This window comes from Pristiophorus japonicus, chromosome 3, assembly GCF_044704955.1.
Source record: "Pristiophorus japonicus isolate sPriJap1 chromosome 3, sPriJap1.hap1, whole genome shotgun sequence".
NCBI lineage: Eukaryota > Metazoa > Chordata > Chondrichthyes > Pristiophoridae > Pristiophorus > Pristiophorus japonicus.
The window spans coordinates 301,881,853-301,896,015 of NC_091979.1; the positions used below are offsets into that span (position 1 = coordinate 301,881,853).

General features: G+C 43.0%; 1 protein-coding gene across 2 annotated transcripts in view; it reads right to left on the reverse strand.

Moving 5' to 3' along the window:
- Nucleotides 1-5,511: 5,511 nt before the first annotated feature.
- reep3b (receptor accessory protein 3b) overlaps nucleotides 5,512-14,163 on the reverse strand; it is an 80,859-nt gene continuing 72,207 nt past the window's right edge. For both annotated transcript variants that reach the window (XM_070876840.1, XM_070876839.1), the window contains 2 exons: nucleotides 8,024-8,172; nucleotides 5,512-6,601 (listed from right to left, as the gene is read on the reverse strand). In XM_070876840.1, coding sequence (XP_070732941.1) covers nucleotides 6,533-6,601; nucleotides 8,024-8,172 — 218 coding nt within the window. In that variant the 3' untranslated portion in view covers nucleotides 5,512-6,532. The remainder of the gene's footprint in view (nucleotides 6,602-8,023; nucleotides 8,173-14,163) is intronic.

Genomic DNA, 14,163 nt, shown 5'->3' on the forward strand with positions numbered 1-14,163 from the left:
TGAAGGGGGTCGACGATGCAGATCGGAACCGGGCCATGTTCCTCACTGTGTGCGGTTCAAAGATCTACTCATGCCTCGTGATCAAACAGGAGTTGTGTACATTGGTACGGGAGGACCGCAAGTCAGTCGACGGCATCATCTCAAGATACAGGTTTTATACACACGTTCAAACGGAGGACCAGCACGCGGCGGAATTCGTTGCTGACCTGAGACGTCTAGCGGGACCGTGCAAGTTCGGGAGGGTGTTGGCAGACATGCTGCGGGACTTCTTTGTTATTGGTATCGACCACGAGGTGATCCTGCGCAAACTTCTGGCGGTGGAGGAGTTGGATTTAAAAAGAGTCACAGATCGCTCTATCATGTATGACGACAGACAGGAGTTTACAGCAAATATCGGTGAAGAACCGAACCTCGGCAAGTACTGTAAATGTGATTGATTCGGCAGAGCAGCACATGGCAGGGCCTATCCGGCCACGTTCGCAAATGATTCAGCGTTCGGCAGAGCAGCACATGGCAGGGCCTATCCGGCTGCATTCGCGAAACCTGTGGCTGCCCAAAGTCCGCCAGCGGGAATGTATCCGACTTCTCCATGTTGGTGTTGTGGGGTAAATCATCGGCACCAGCAGTGCCGACTTAAGCAAAATAGTTGCAAAGGCTGTCTGAGAGTGGGGCATCTCCAGCGCAAATGTCCGCAGATGAGCAAGCGAGCTGCGACACACCACGTGGAGGATGAGAGCCAGATAGTGCGGATCCGGATACGCAATCCAAGATGCCAGAGGAGGAAGTGTATGGACTGTACTTCTTCATAATCAAGAGTAAACCAATATTGATTAATGTGAAGTTTAACGGGATACCGGTATCAATGGAACTGGGCATAGGGCGAGTGAATCGATCATGAATCGATCGAGAGGGCATTTAATAAGCTATGGGATACGAAGACTATGAGGCCCAGGCTAAGCCCTGTTAACGCCTAGCTGCGCACTTACACCAAAGAACTGATAAAGGTGATTGGCAGTGCATAAATGATGTCGTATAAAGGTGCGGTTCACGAGTTACCGCTGTGGAATGTTCCAGGCAATGGCCCAACGGTGCTCGGCAGGAGCTAGTTTGAGAACATCAGATGCAACTGGAACGACATAAAAGGTGTTGTTGTCGGAAGATACTTGTTCCTAATTATTGAGCAAATTCCCCTCGCTGTTCGAAGCGGGTATCGGCAACTTCACGGGAGCCAAGGTGCAGATCCACTTGGACTCAGATGCAAAACCCGTCCATCATAAAGCTCGGGCAGTGCTGTATATGAGGGAGGTCGTCAAAATTGAACTGGACAGACTTCAGCGTGAAGGGATCATATCACCGGTTGAATTTAATGAATGGGCCAGCCGCATTGTTCCTGTGCTGAAAAGTGATGGCAGAGTCAGAATCTGTGGAGACTACAAGGCTATGATCAACAGGATTTGAAAACAAGATCAGTACCAGTTACCTAAGGCTGATGACTTGTTTGCAACACTAGCCGGAAGGTAGTCATTTATAAAACTGGACTTGTCAGCCTATATGATGCAGGAGTTAGTTAAGACGTTGGAGACTTATGTGCATTAACACACACAAATGACTGTTTATTTACCACAGGTGCCAGTTTAGAATTTGCTTGACTGCAGCAATATTCCAGAGGAATATGGAAAGTCTACTGAAGTTCGTTCCCAGAACCGTCATGTTCCAAGATGACATTCTGATCACCGGTCATGACTCTAAGGAACATCTGAACAACCTGTAAGAAGTTCTACTGCATTTGGACCGAATGGAACTCAAGACTTAAATGCTCGACGTGCGTGAAAACCAAAGCCATAAGAATGCACCCAAGTCGCAGAACGTGACGTAGCAGTGTTCATTGCTGGGGCTACTCAACTACTTTAGTAACTTCCTACCTAAATTGAGCAGTTTACCTGAACCACTGCATATGCTATTGAGAAAAGGCAACAACTGGGTGTGGGGCGCATTGCAAGACAGAGCTTTCGAGAAAGCCACCAATCTGCTTTGCTCGAACAAGCTGTTGGTACATTATGACCCATGTAAACATTTAGTTATGGCCTGTGACGCATCGTCATCTAGAATTGGTCGCGTGTTACAACAAGCCAATGAGTCGGGGAAACTTGAACCTGGCGCGTATGCATCCAAAAATTTGTCTAAAGCAGAAAGAGCCTGCTTTTGGTAGAAAAATAAGCTTGAGTGTGTGTGCACTGTTAAAAAGCTGCATCAATATCGGTTCGGTATGAGGTTTGAATTGGAGACCAATCACAAGCTGCTCATTTAGTTGTTTTCCGACAGCAAAAGTATAATACCAACGCTTGATCCCGCATCCAAAGGTGGGCGCTGACATTATGGATGCGGGATGATGCATTGGTATTGATTTCATTGTTTTTGGAAAACAAATGTATGAGTGGCTTGTGATCGGTTTCCAGTTCAAACCGAAGACCAAACAGGTATTGATGCATCTTTTTAAACCCCATCCATACAAGCGAGTGCTTCCTTCTCTACCATGGTGTAGGCTCTTGCCACCTTTGACAAACTTTTTGAAGCATATGCAACAGGTTGTAATTTGCCCGGCTCATTTGTGCGCTCCAACAAGCCACCAACTCCATATGACGAAGCATCACAGGCCAACACTCGACACTTACACGGATCATAATGTACCAGCAGCTTGTTAGAGCAAAGCAGATTAGGAGCTTTCTCAAAAGCTCTACCTGGAGACACACCCCAAACCCAGTTGTTGCCTTTTCTTAGCAGCATGTGCAGTAGCTCTAATAAGGTACTCAATCTAGGTTCATTTGATTTTTTTCTAACCAGTTCCTGCCGAACAGCGTTGAACCATTGCCTGGAACAATCCAGAACGATAAATCGTGAACTGCACCATCATAAGTCACCTTGCTTAAACAGTGATTGGCAGTGCAGTAGTGTACGTACGCAACTTGGCATTGACTGGACTCAGCTTAAGCCTCACAGCCTGTCGAATGTCCTCTGGCTCACTATTGATTGGAATTGGACACGGGTGCTCGTCATTGATACTGGCACACCATTAAGTTTTAATGAATGATTATCGGTTGGCTCTTGGTTAGGAACGAATATAATCCATACACTTCCTCCTCTGGTATCTCAGATTGTATATCCGGATCTGCGTCAGACTGGTCATCATCCTCCAAGTGGTGTGTCGCAGCACGCTTGCTCAGTTGCGGATACATGCGCTGGAGATGCCCCACTCTTGAACAACCTTTACAAATATACTGCTTAAACCGACAGATGATGCCGATAATTTTCCCCACAACGCCAACATGGTGATATCGGATTCATTCCCATTGGCGGACTTTGAGCAGCCACAGGTTTTGCGTACGCAGTCAGGTAGGCCTTGCCATATGCAGCTCTGCCAAACGACATTACTATCTTGTTTACAGTATTGCCATGTTCCAATGATATCTGCTTTAGGATTTTGTCTGTCGTCATGCATGATTGGGCAATTGTGATGGCCTTGCTCAAATCCAGCGTCTCCACTGCCAGTAGCTTATGCAGGATCACCTCATGGTTGATGCCAATTACAAAAGTCCTGCAATATGTCTGCCAACGCAGTTTCGAACTTACATGGTCTAGCTAAACATCTTAGGTCAGCAATGAATTCCGATACATCCTGGCCCTCAGAACAAATGTGCGTATAGAATCGATATCTTGAGTTGATGATGTCTTCATCTGGTTTGAGATAGTCATGGAGCACACAATGTTTTAGTCCTTGTCCATTGGACTTAAGGGTGAGAGGAGATTCTTTGAGTCCATAGACTTTGGGACTGCAAACCGTGAGGAGGACCGCCCAGCACCGAACTGCTTTGCCTTTTTCTCCATGAGGGTGGTGGTGAGGGTGAGGAGGATGAAGGAGGAGGGAGGATGGAGCGAGAGAGATTGGGGGGGGGGGGGGGGGGGAGGGGGAGGAGGAGGAGAGAGAGATGGGGGGGGGGGGGGGAAGTGGGGCGAAGCTGGGAGGCTTTCATGCACTTTGCCCCAAAAGCACTTTTCTTCGTTATATCTCATACTTGGAAAGACTCAAAAAAATCTTTGAACATGCTTTTGGTTACCCTATCTTAATCCTTCCTGTTCCTCACTCAGCTTCCTGCTCTCCATGTAACGTGCATTGAGACATGGTTCAATGTGAGGGGCACAATATAGATGCAAGTTATTTTTGATGGTATTCTGAATAACCCATAATTACCAACTTCAGTATCACATAACAGTACATAATTTTTTTTACATTTTTTTTTTTTAAACTGTTTGACATATTAACCCATTTATCTTCATGTCAACCCTAATGGTTTTCAAAAGGGGAATGGATAATGAAGAAACTAAATCTTTCAAACTCAAAATGTTAAAAGGGGTTCCTGGCAAAAAGGCATACATATATTGATACAGCAAAATGCTATACATAATTCTTCCATGAATAAAAGCTACTAAATAAGATTAGCCTCAAATTTGGTCTGGTCCGACAATGGGGTGGGAATGATGAGGACATGGACTTTTGAGGAGCACTTCTTTACCCTGTATTATAAACATTGAAGCCATTTACACCAAGGTGTTTCAAAGCCAGAGGGGCAAGATACCAAGAGCAAGACAGATGCCTGGTTAAAATCACTGCATAATGGACCAGGCTTGGATCAAGTTCAGCAATGGTGGAAAGGGGGGTTGAGTGGGGGACAAGGAGTGGTAGTTTTGACAAGAGGGCACAAATACGAGTTTGTTCTTATAAAGGTGCCCAGATGTGCGAGGACACCTTCCATGTCCCAAAGTGCTTCACAAACAATGCGTTACTTTTGAAGTGTAGTCACTCTTGAAATGTAGAAAACATGGCAGCCAATTTGTGCACAGCAAGGTCCCACAGGAAATTTGATTTTGTTGGCCAGGACTCTCTTGCTTTTCTTTGAATAGTGCAATGTGATCATTACACCCAGCTGAACAGGCAGACAAGGCGGTGGTTTAACCCCTCATTCAAAAAACTGATACTGGACCATGCAACACGCACTCCCTCAGTGCTGCACTGAACTCATCACTCCAGACTATGTACTCAAATCCTTAAATGGGGCTCAAATCCATGACCTCTGACAAGATTGCTCTGAGTCAGCTGATACTGAAGTGTTCAAATGAAAGGGAAGCATTTCACATTTAAGTGAGAAATGAGAATCTTCATGGCCAGTTTAGCGATGAAAGTGTAGGACAAAACAAAATGGGAAAATAGTGTCAATGCCAGCACAAAGGTGACAGGATGAAATGAAACCAGGCTGTATCGAGGAAGACTGAAAGAGAAATATAATGAGGTGAGGGCAGAAAGATGACCAGTAAACTATTTCTAATAAATCTAAGTTGCATTGTGAATCGACCTTTTGTTGGAAAGTTACTTCAATACAAAATTTAGAATGACAAGCAGCGTTGGTCCTTCGCACTCCTGCCAGTCAATATGCAGAAATTACATACACCAAGGCAAAATTTTACTATCAGAAGTAGATTTATTACAAATAAAAGCTTTAAATCTTGCACTAATCTGTGCATGTATTGCAGCTCAGCTGCATTCTACATATCAAAATATCAAAGCCAGCAACAACTTCAGTTTGTTATTCGAGGACCTGGTAAATAAATAGTCATGTACTACAGTACCAACATTTATCTGAATGTCAGAATCCCAAGATCACTTAACATTCAAGAATACACACGACAATTGCGACTGAAATAAGATCAGTATATTCCACATTTAAAATGTAGAAAGTTGAAGGATTTATAGCTTGCACCAACCGATTTAAAGTGCTAAAGACACCCATTGACCTTTACAAAATGTATAAAAACATGCAATTAGTGTTGGAGATATTTGTATTTCAAAATACTGATTATTTTGCATGTTGGCTTTAAAAATACCCAACTTTTGAAGCATCCCATCTGAAACACACACACACACACAATATGAACATTTCAAATATTAATCCAGATAGTTAGAATATCACTGAAAATGCTATTGTAAGTATGGTTTTTGTGAGTCAAATGCGTACCTCCATGACAAAGATGCATTTGGAATATTTATAATTTTTTGCTGTTGTACCCATAGTTCAAATTCACAGCTTCCAAGAACTGCTCCAGTAATTCTGAAAACATGAAGTATTTTCAAATTTTCTCCTTAAAATAATCAATGTACGACTAACTTGCCTAATTCTCCTTTGTACTTGGTTAACTTTTTTCCTGAGGTATAATACACATGTTTAACAGGAAAAATAATATTTTTGTCATAATGACTTAAAATTACCAGTCAATAATACGCATTATTTTCAAGTCCCATTATCACACGACACCCATACAATGAATGCAGTCCTCATTTACTGGGCCAACTCAGCAGGATGAGTCAGGAAGACAAAGAGGAATATGTAAGAACCACTGATTCATAGCTTATTTGGAAAGTAAAATATTTACAACAGAAATTAGGTCGTCACGATCAGTAGAAACATTCACAAAATGTTTCCTTTTATCCTGTGGTGATGTAACTACATTGGGGTCTCTTCTTCGCTCTCAACTTCAATGATCCATATCGAACCTGCAACCAAAAACAAAACTTGTTTTAACACATTTACTTCAAACAAAGTACACAAAATCCTCAATTTATGGCAAATAATAATTGAAAATTCCTACAAGTTTAACAGCTCATTCTAAAATTCTCAATCATAATAAATCATCTTTCCTTGGAGAGGATGCAGAGGAGCTTTACTAGAATGGTTCCGGGGATGAGAGAGGGACTGGAGAGCTGGGATTGTTCTCCTTAGAACAGAGGGGTAAGGGATTTAATAGAAGCATTTGACAGAGTAAATAAGGAGAAATTTTTTTTCTGCTGGCATGAGTCACTATCAGAAGACATAGATTTAAGATAATTGGCTGAAGAACGAGAGAGGAGACGAGTTGGTTTTTAAAAAGAATATAAAACTCAGCAAGTTATGATTATCTGGGAATGCATTGCTTGAAAGGGTGGTGGAAGCAAATTCAATAGTAACTTTCAACGGGAAATTGGATAAATACTTGAAATATTTGCAAGACTATGGGGAAAGAGCAAGGAATTGGACTAATTGGATAGCTCTTGTAAAGAGCTGACACAGACACAACTTTTGTGCTGTATCATTCTATGATTCCTTACCTTGTAATCTTGAGACACAACATTACAGGGCAAGGCTGATCCCAAGGCCAAAGGGCTAAGTTATGAGCTAAGACTGGAGCAACATGGGCTTCTCAGCCTGGAAGAAAGGTGTCCAAGAGGTGGGTGATCTTACTGAAGTATACAAGAGAGTTAAGGAGGAGAGAGTAAATCGAGAATGTTACTTTAAATTAAATTGAGAGAGTCTGATAACGAGACACAGATTCAAACTGATAAAAGATTTATTTAAGACTGATATCAGGGAACGAGCAGCAGAGGTTAAAATCTTGGAACCGTTTAAATAGTTGGATGATGCATTGGGACTTCAGAATCTGTCTGGATGGATAAACTGAGCTGGCTTCCTCACCCATCATTATTCCGTCAGCTGTATTCATTTCTCTCAAAGCGTTGCTTTCTGGGATATAATTCTCTCTCCTCTGGTTCTTTTGCCAATTATCTTAAATCTGTGTCCTCTGATCACAGACTCGCCTGCCAATGGAAGCAGTTACTCTATCAAAACCCCTCATAATTTTGAATATCTCTAGTAAATGTCATAACTTTCTCTGCTCCAAGGAGAATAATCCCATCATTCGATGGAAACACGTTCCATATTCATAATGATGGCCCGGCTCATTTGAAAAATCATGCTCACTGAACAGAAACTAAAAATACTGCAATAAAAATTTTAATCCAAAACTACATTTAGAAATACATGAATTAAAAATGAAACTTTCCTTTAATATACGTACAATACATTGGAAGAAATCAAAGCAAGCATGAAGACAGAGCAGAGGGGTGAAAGGTTTAAAGCTACTGAGAGCCGATAGAATTTACCTCTTTACGTAAGCCTCTCTGTTTCGCTTTAAGGCTCTGCGATCGTCGGAGGTATTTTTGTGTGGCAACCTCATCATCTGAATGAGCACCGTCATGCTCTACCTCTGATCGATCCTCACCATCCACTTCATCAAAATCAAAACGCCTGTCTGAGAGATGAAATTACACTTCAGTAAACAAGTACTCTGATCGAATTAATTTTGTGGATGTGAGAGTCTGCAAACGAGGTGGATATAAAACAGGTAATGGAGTTCATTTCCACATTTTCAGTGTTTAATTTCGACCAACAGCAATGTACCAAAATGAAAAAATGTACATAGCGTTTTCCTAACTGTCCACCAGGGGGCACCAAACACCTGTGTTCGGACCACAAAAGTTACAGGGCGAGATGTATTAAAACTGGAACACTTGGCAAATTTAGAATTTCCTTTTTCACAGCTTTTGCACAACAAAATACACCACACACACAAATAGCACATCTGTCCATTTCCCATATTACAATCAAATGCCAAAAATCAATACCTTCTCTTTTTAACACATCACAACAAAAGATTGTAAATCACCACAGCTGTTACTGCTTTTGTATATCTAGCAAATCATGATCCACTCCAAAGAGGAAAAGAAACTAGATACTCAAGTCATCAGCATCATACTCAGTCCCTCATAATTGAGGAAGACTTCCACTCTTAAAATGAGTCCTTAGGTGGCTGTACAGTCCAATACGAGAGCCACAGTTCCGGTCACAGGTGGGACAGACAGTCGTTGAGGGTAAGGGAGGGTGGGACAGGTTTGCCACACGCTCTTTCTGCTGGATTTCTGCATGCTCTCGGCAATGGGACTCGAGGTGCTCAGCGCCCTCCCGGATGCACTTCCTCCACTTAGGACGATCTTTGGCCAGGGGACTTCCAGGTGTCAGTGGGGATGTTGCACTTTATCAGAGAGGCTTTGCGGGTGCCCTTGTAACATATCCTCTGCCCGTTTGCCATGAAGGAGCTCCGAATAGAGCGCTTGCTTTGGGAGTTTCGTGTCTGGCATGCGATCGATGTGGCCTGCCCAGTGGAGCTGATCAAGTGTGGTCAGTGCTTCAATGCTGGGGATGTTGGCCTGGTCGAGGACGCTAATGTCGGTGCGTCTGTCCTCCCGGGGGGATTTGTAGGATCTTGGGGAGACGGTGTTGGTGATATTTCGCCAGTGACTCGAGGTGATTCATGTCTCTGAACCACACAGGAGGGCGAGTATTACGACAGCCCTGTAGACCATAGGTTTGGTGGCAGATTTGAGGGCCTGGTCTTCAAACACTTTTTTCCTCAGGCGGCCAAAGGCTGCACTGGCGCACTGGAGATGTTGAATCGCATCATCGATGTCTGCTCTTGTTGATGAGACTCCCGAGGTACGGGAAATGGTCCACGTTGTCCAGGACCACGCGTGGATCTTGATGACTGGGGGGGCAGTGCTGAGTGGCGAGGACAGGCTGATGGAGGACCTTTGTCTTACGGATGTTTAGCGTAAGACCCATGCTTTTGTACGCCTCAAGTACAAAACAGAAACTGTTCCTTTGCTCATTTGTTCTCCCTTTTTGTGTGTATTAAAGTGAATAAAGCACTTAATAAAGTGATACGAACACAAGAAATCTCCTTGAACACTTACACAGATCAGACAAAAATCAAGTGCTTGGAAGAAATATTTCTTGTATTTGAAATATTACCAAGTAATATGAAAAATCAGAATTATAAGTTTGAAATTTATGGGGAGTAATGAAAATGCATGCTCTGATGAATAATGGGTATAAAGGTAGACCATCGGTAGACAGTTGAAATGTAAACAAAAAATACACAATGCGGTCAGTATCTGAAAGAGGTACAGATCAGCATTTCAAATGTAACTGGAATTCAGATACAAGGTCAACATTGAGTGCACCCAATCTTTCTCTCTTTCAGGTGCCGACCGACCCTACTGTGCACCTTGAAACTTTCCCTTGTTATTTCAGATCTGCAGTTCTCTTTCACCTGCCTAAACCTCTCTGCCTCTTTCCTCCTTCAAGACACTAACCAGGCCCATGTAACCTGAGCTGTTCCCGTCTATGCCCGTGTGCACTTTGGCTGCCGCTCCAGACCCGAGCCATTCAGTAAGTTTTCCACTTTTCCTCCTTTCCTTTTTCTCTTTATTCCTCCCTGACCATTCCTTAAAACATAGCTCTTTGACCAAACTAATGTAATTTCTACTTATGCGGCTCGGTGTCAAATTTTTTTAAATCGCAAAATACTCCTGTGAAGCGCCTTCACTATGTTAAAGCCGCTATATAAAAATACAAGTTGTTGTTGTATTGGCAAGTTGTTGAGGCATTGTGGTTAACCAGCTAAACAAGTCAACGTCCGCACAAACAGGCAGGACTTGCAGTGACTACAGCATCATAGCACTGGCTAAGGACAGCATGATTCTGAATCGACATATTGATATAATTATACTTCAAATAGTGGAATTAATCTGGATATTAGATAAATAAATTTGGAGTTAAGATTAGTTATCTCGAGAACGAATTCCTGTAATGTTTGGTTTGAAATAAAATGCAAGAAAATTCCCACTAACTTCCAAAATACTGAGACTGGGGGATATGTCTGTTCTCTCCACGGGGGCTGATGGAACTGCTGTGTATTGAAAGCCTTCCTACTGCATCTTCCGACACAAGACTGCTTTGCAATTACATTTATGGAGGCTTTACATTGGGAAATAGAATTTTGTATTGGTTTGCAGTTAGGCTCAAGATTATCGATTGCAATAATCAGCCAGCAAACCAGAGTTACAACACCTCACATCACGCCGAGGCCAGTAACCAAGGTGTTGCACTCATGCGTGGCTGGATCCATGTGCAAAGCTCACTCCTTGGCTCGCTCATGGTTATCGTTGGCAGAGGGAGACGAGGTGGATGCTTTTTGAGCAATAGAAAGCTGGAAAACAAAGTCTCCTCCCCCCCAACTTTCTGGAGCTTTCTAAACTGCAGCTTCACTGAGTGGAGTTATCCTGCACATTACATGCGACCACCTTCAATAGAGACACAATGGACTTCAATGTGTTTGCTTGTCAGACAGAGCAGACTCACAAGTCATACTCATTATCTGTTGAGCCACACCCAGTAACTGCACTTGGACAGAGAGAATTGCTGCTGAATCAATTTGGTTAATGGTTACCAACCCTGATTCCGAGAGAAATTACCAAGCCCAGAGCACAAACTGAAAGAGCTTGGAATCCGCATTACCAGCCGTTGTCAAGAGTTCGTTCATCACTCAAACATTACATTGCTTTGTGTCTGTAAGAGAAAATCTTATAACACAGAATAGGCAAGTATAGAGAATAAAACCTCTCCAGTCATGGAAAATGTGTACTTACCCTCAAACCAAATATTATTTACTACTTTAATAGCCAATTACCACATTCAATTTGAATTACTACAATTTGAGGTCTAAAATAGAATGAAATTCAAATGTTCTTCGGGAGAGCACCCAAGTGAAACAAAACCATTGCGGTTCAATCTCCACCGCCAACTCTCATCATCAACTTACATTTTTACTTCAGAGGGCAAACAGATGGTCAGGAGTAGATTTAGCAGAGATGACAGAAAGCATGGTTGAGTAGTTTTTGTGGAGGCTTTTGAAGGTGGGGAAGAGAGATACTTCTGGAGAGTATGGCCAAGTTAGCTGAAGAACCTGCCATCAACGATGAAGTAAAATGGCCCAATTCAAACTGAATGGCACAGGCTGGAACAGAGGGTTGGAGCGAATGCGAGAAGAGGCAACAGGAGGATTTTTAAAGGAGCACGAGGATATCAATTCAATGCGGGACAGAGATCCAGTGGAGGTCTGGGAGTGCGGGGCTGAATGTAGAGTAGGACTTGGTGCAGGACAGGATGTGGGTGGTGAAACTTTGGATAAATTAGAGTTTGTGTAGGGTGGAGGGTGGAGCGTGGGTGGCCAGCAAGGACAGCATTGAAGAAAACCAAGTGTGAAGAAGAGTTCTAGGTGTGGTGGAGGTGTTGCAAGGATGGAGGTGGATGATGTTGTAGATGGAAGAAAGGGATCGTGTTAATGGATAGGATGCGAGGTTTGAAGCTCAGCTCAGGAACAACTAGGAAGTTGCACACACAGTTCAAACGGAGTGAGCAATCAGAGAAAGGGACAGTCAGGGCAAACATGTACAAATTTGTGGAAGTCAAGCAGATTGCTTCAGTCTGGTCATCCACACAAGGTCCCATTCATCGATTGCTGCCAACCTTGAATGGTTCTCCAACCCTCAGTACACAGATATCAAAATAGTCAACTTTGCCTACAAATCCCTCCTGCTGGCACTGCTTCACTCTACTCTTTATAGCCTCCTTGACTTGTATCGCCATCCACTCCATGATCTTCTAACTAATCTACAACACAATGCTTTTAAAAAGTTATATTCCTCTGGAAATTAATGCATATAATTTATTCAATTAGCTTCATTTTGAAAGCATACACTAAACCTATTCAGACTTTTCTACCATCACACTTCTCAGATTCAGCAAGATGAAATGAGCACAAATCAAATCACATGGGTCTTTGAATTGCATACCATCTGGGTAGGACTGCAGCTACACAAATACTTCTTATCCCAATTATTTTTAAAATGGGAAGCACGATGCAGTTGAAGAACAAAAAATATACTCCGGATTTTAAAACTCTAAGCCAGAAAACTCATAGAAACATAGAAATTTACAGCGCAGGAGGAGGCCATTTCGGACCGACAAAGAGCCGCACGGCCCTCGGTCAGCAGCCCTAAAGGTTACATATAAACCTATGAACAATGACGGAAAGGCAAAGAGCATCCAGCCCAACCAGTCCGCCTCACAAAACTGCAACACCCCTTATGAAACATTCCACATTCCATCCCAATCAAAGCCATGTGATCTCCTGGGAGAGGCAAAAACCAGATAAAAATCCAGGCCAATTTAGGGAGAAAAAAAAAATCTAGGAAAATTCCTCTCCGACCCATCCAGGCGATTGAAACTAGTCCAGGAGAGCACCCTAGCCTTATTCAATTCCCTGCAGTACTTACCATTATATCTACGCCATCCAACAAAAGGTCATCCAGTCTAATCCCAATTACCAGCTCTAGTTCCGTAACCCTGCAGGTTACATCACTTAAAGTTTCCATCCAACCACCACTCTTCCAGGCAGCAAGTTCCAGATCCCCACAACCCTCTGCGTAAAGAAGCCCCCCCCGTCAAATCCCCTCTAAACTTTCCACCAACCACCTTAAAACTATGCCCCTTCGCAATGGACCCCTCCACCAATGGAAATCGACCCTTATTATCCACTATGCCCTCAATATTTTGTACACCTCAAAGAGGTCTCTTCTCAAAATCCTCTGCTCCAATGAGAACAAACCCAGTCTATCCAATCTGTCCTCATAACAAGATTCTCCATTCTAGGCAGCATCCTGGTAAATTTCCTCTGCACCCGCTCTAGTGCAATCATGTCCTTCTATAATACGGCGACCAGAACTGCACGCAGTACTCCAGCAGTGGCCTAACCAAACTATTATACAATGTAAGCATAACCTTCCTGCTCTTATATTCTATACCTTGGCCAATAAAGGCATGCATTCCGTATGTCTTCTTAACCCCTTAGCCACCTGGCCTGCTACTTTCAGGGATCTGTGGACAAGCACTCCAAGGTCCCTTTGTTCATCTACACTTAAGTGGCCGACCGCTTAATGTGTATACCCTTTCATTATTAGCCCTTCCAAAGTGCATCACCTCACACTTCTCTGAATTAAGTTCCATTTGCCATGCTCTGCCCACCTGACCAGTAGATTGATCTCCTGCAGCCCATGACTTTCCTCTTCATTATTAACCACACAGCCAATGTTAGTGTTGTCTGCAAACTTCTTAAATCATACTCCCTGTATTCAAATCTAAATAGTTGATATATACCACAAAAGCAAGGGACCCAATACGGAGCCCTGTGGAACCCCACTGGAAACATCCTTCCAGTCACAAAAACATCCATCAATCATTACCCTTTGCTTCCTACCTCCAAGCCAATTTTGGATCCAACTTGCCACTTTGCCCTGGATCCCATGGGCTTTAACCTTCATGACCAGTCTACCATGTGGGACCT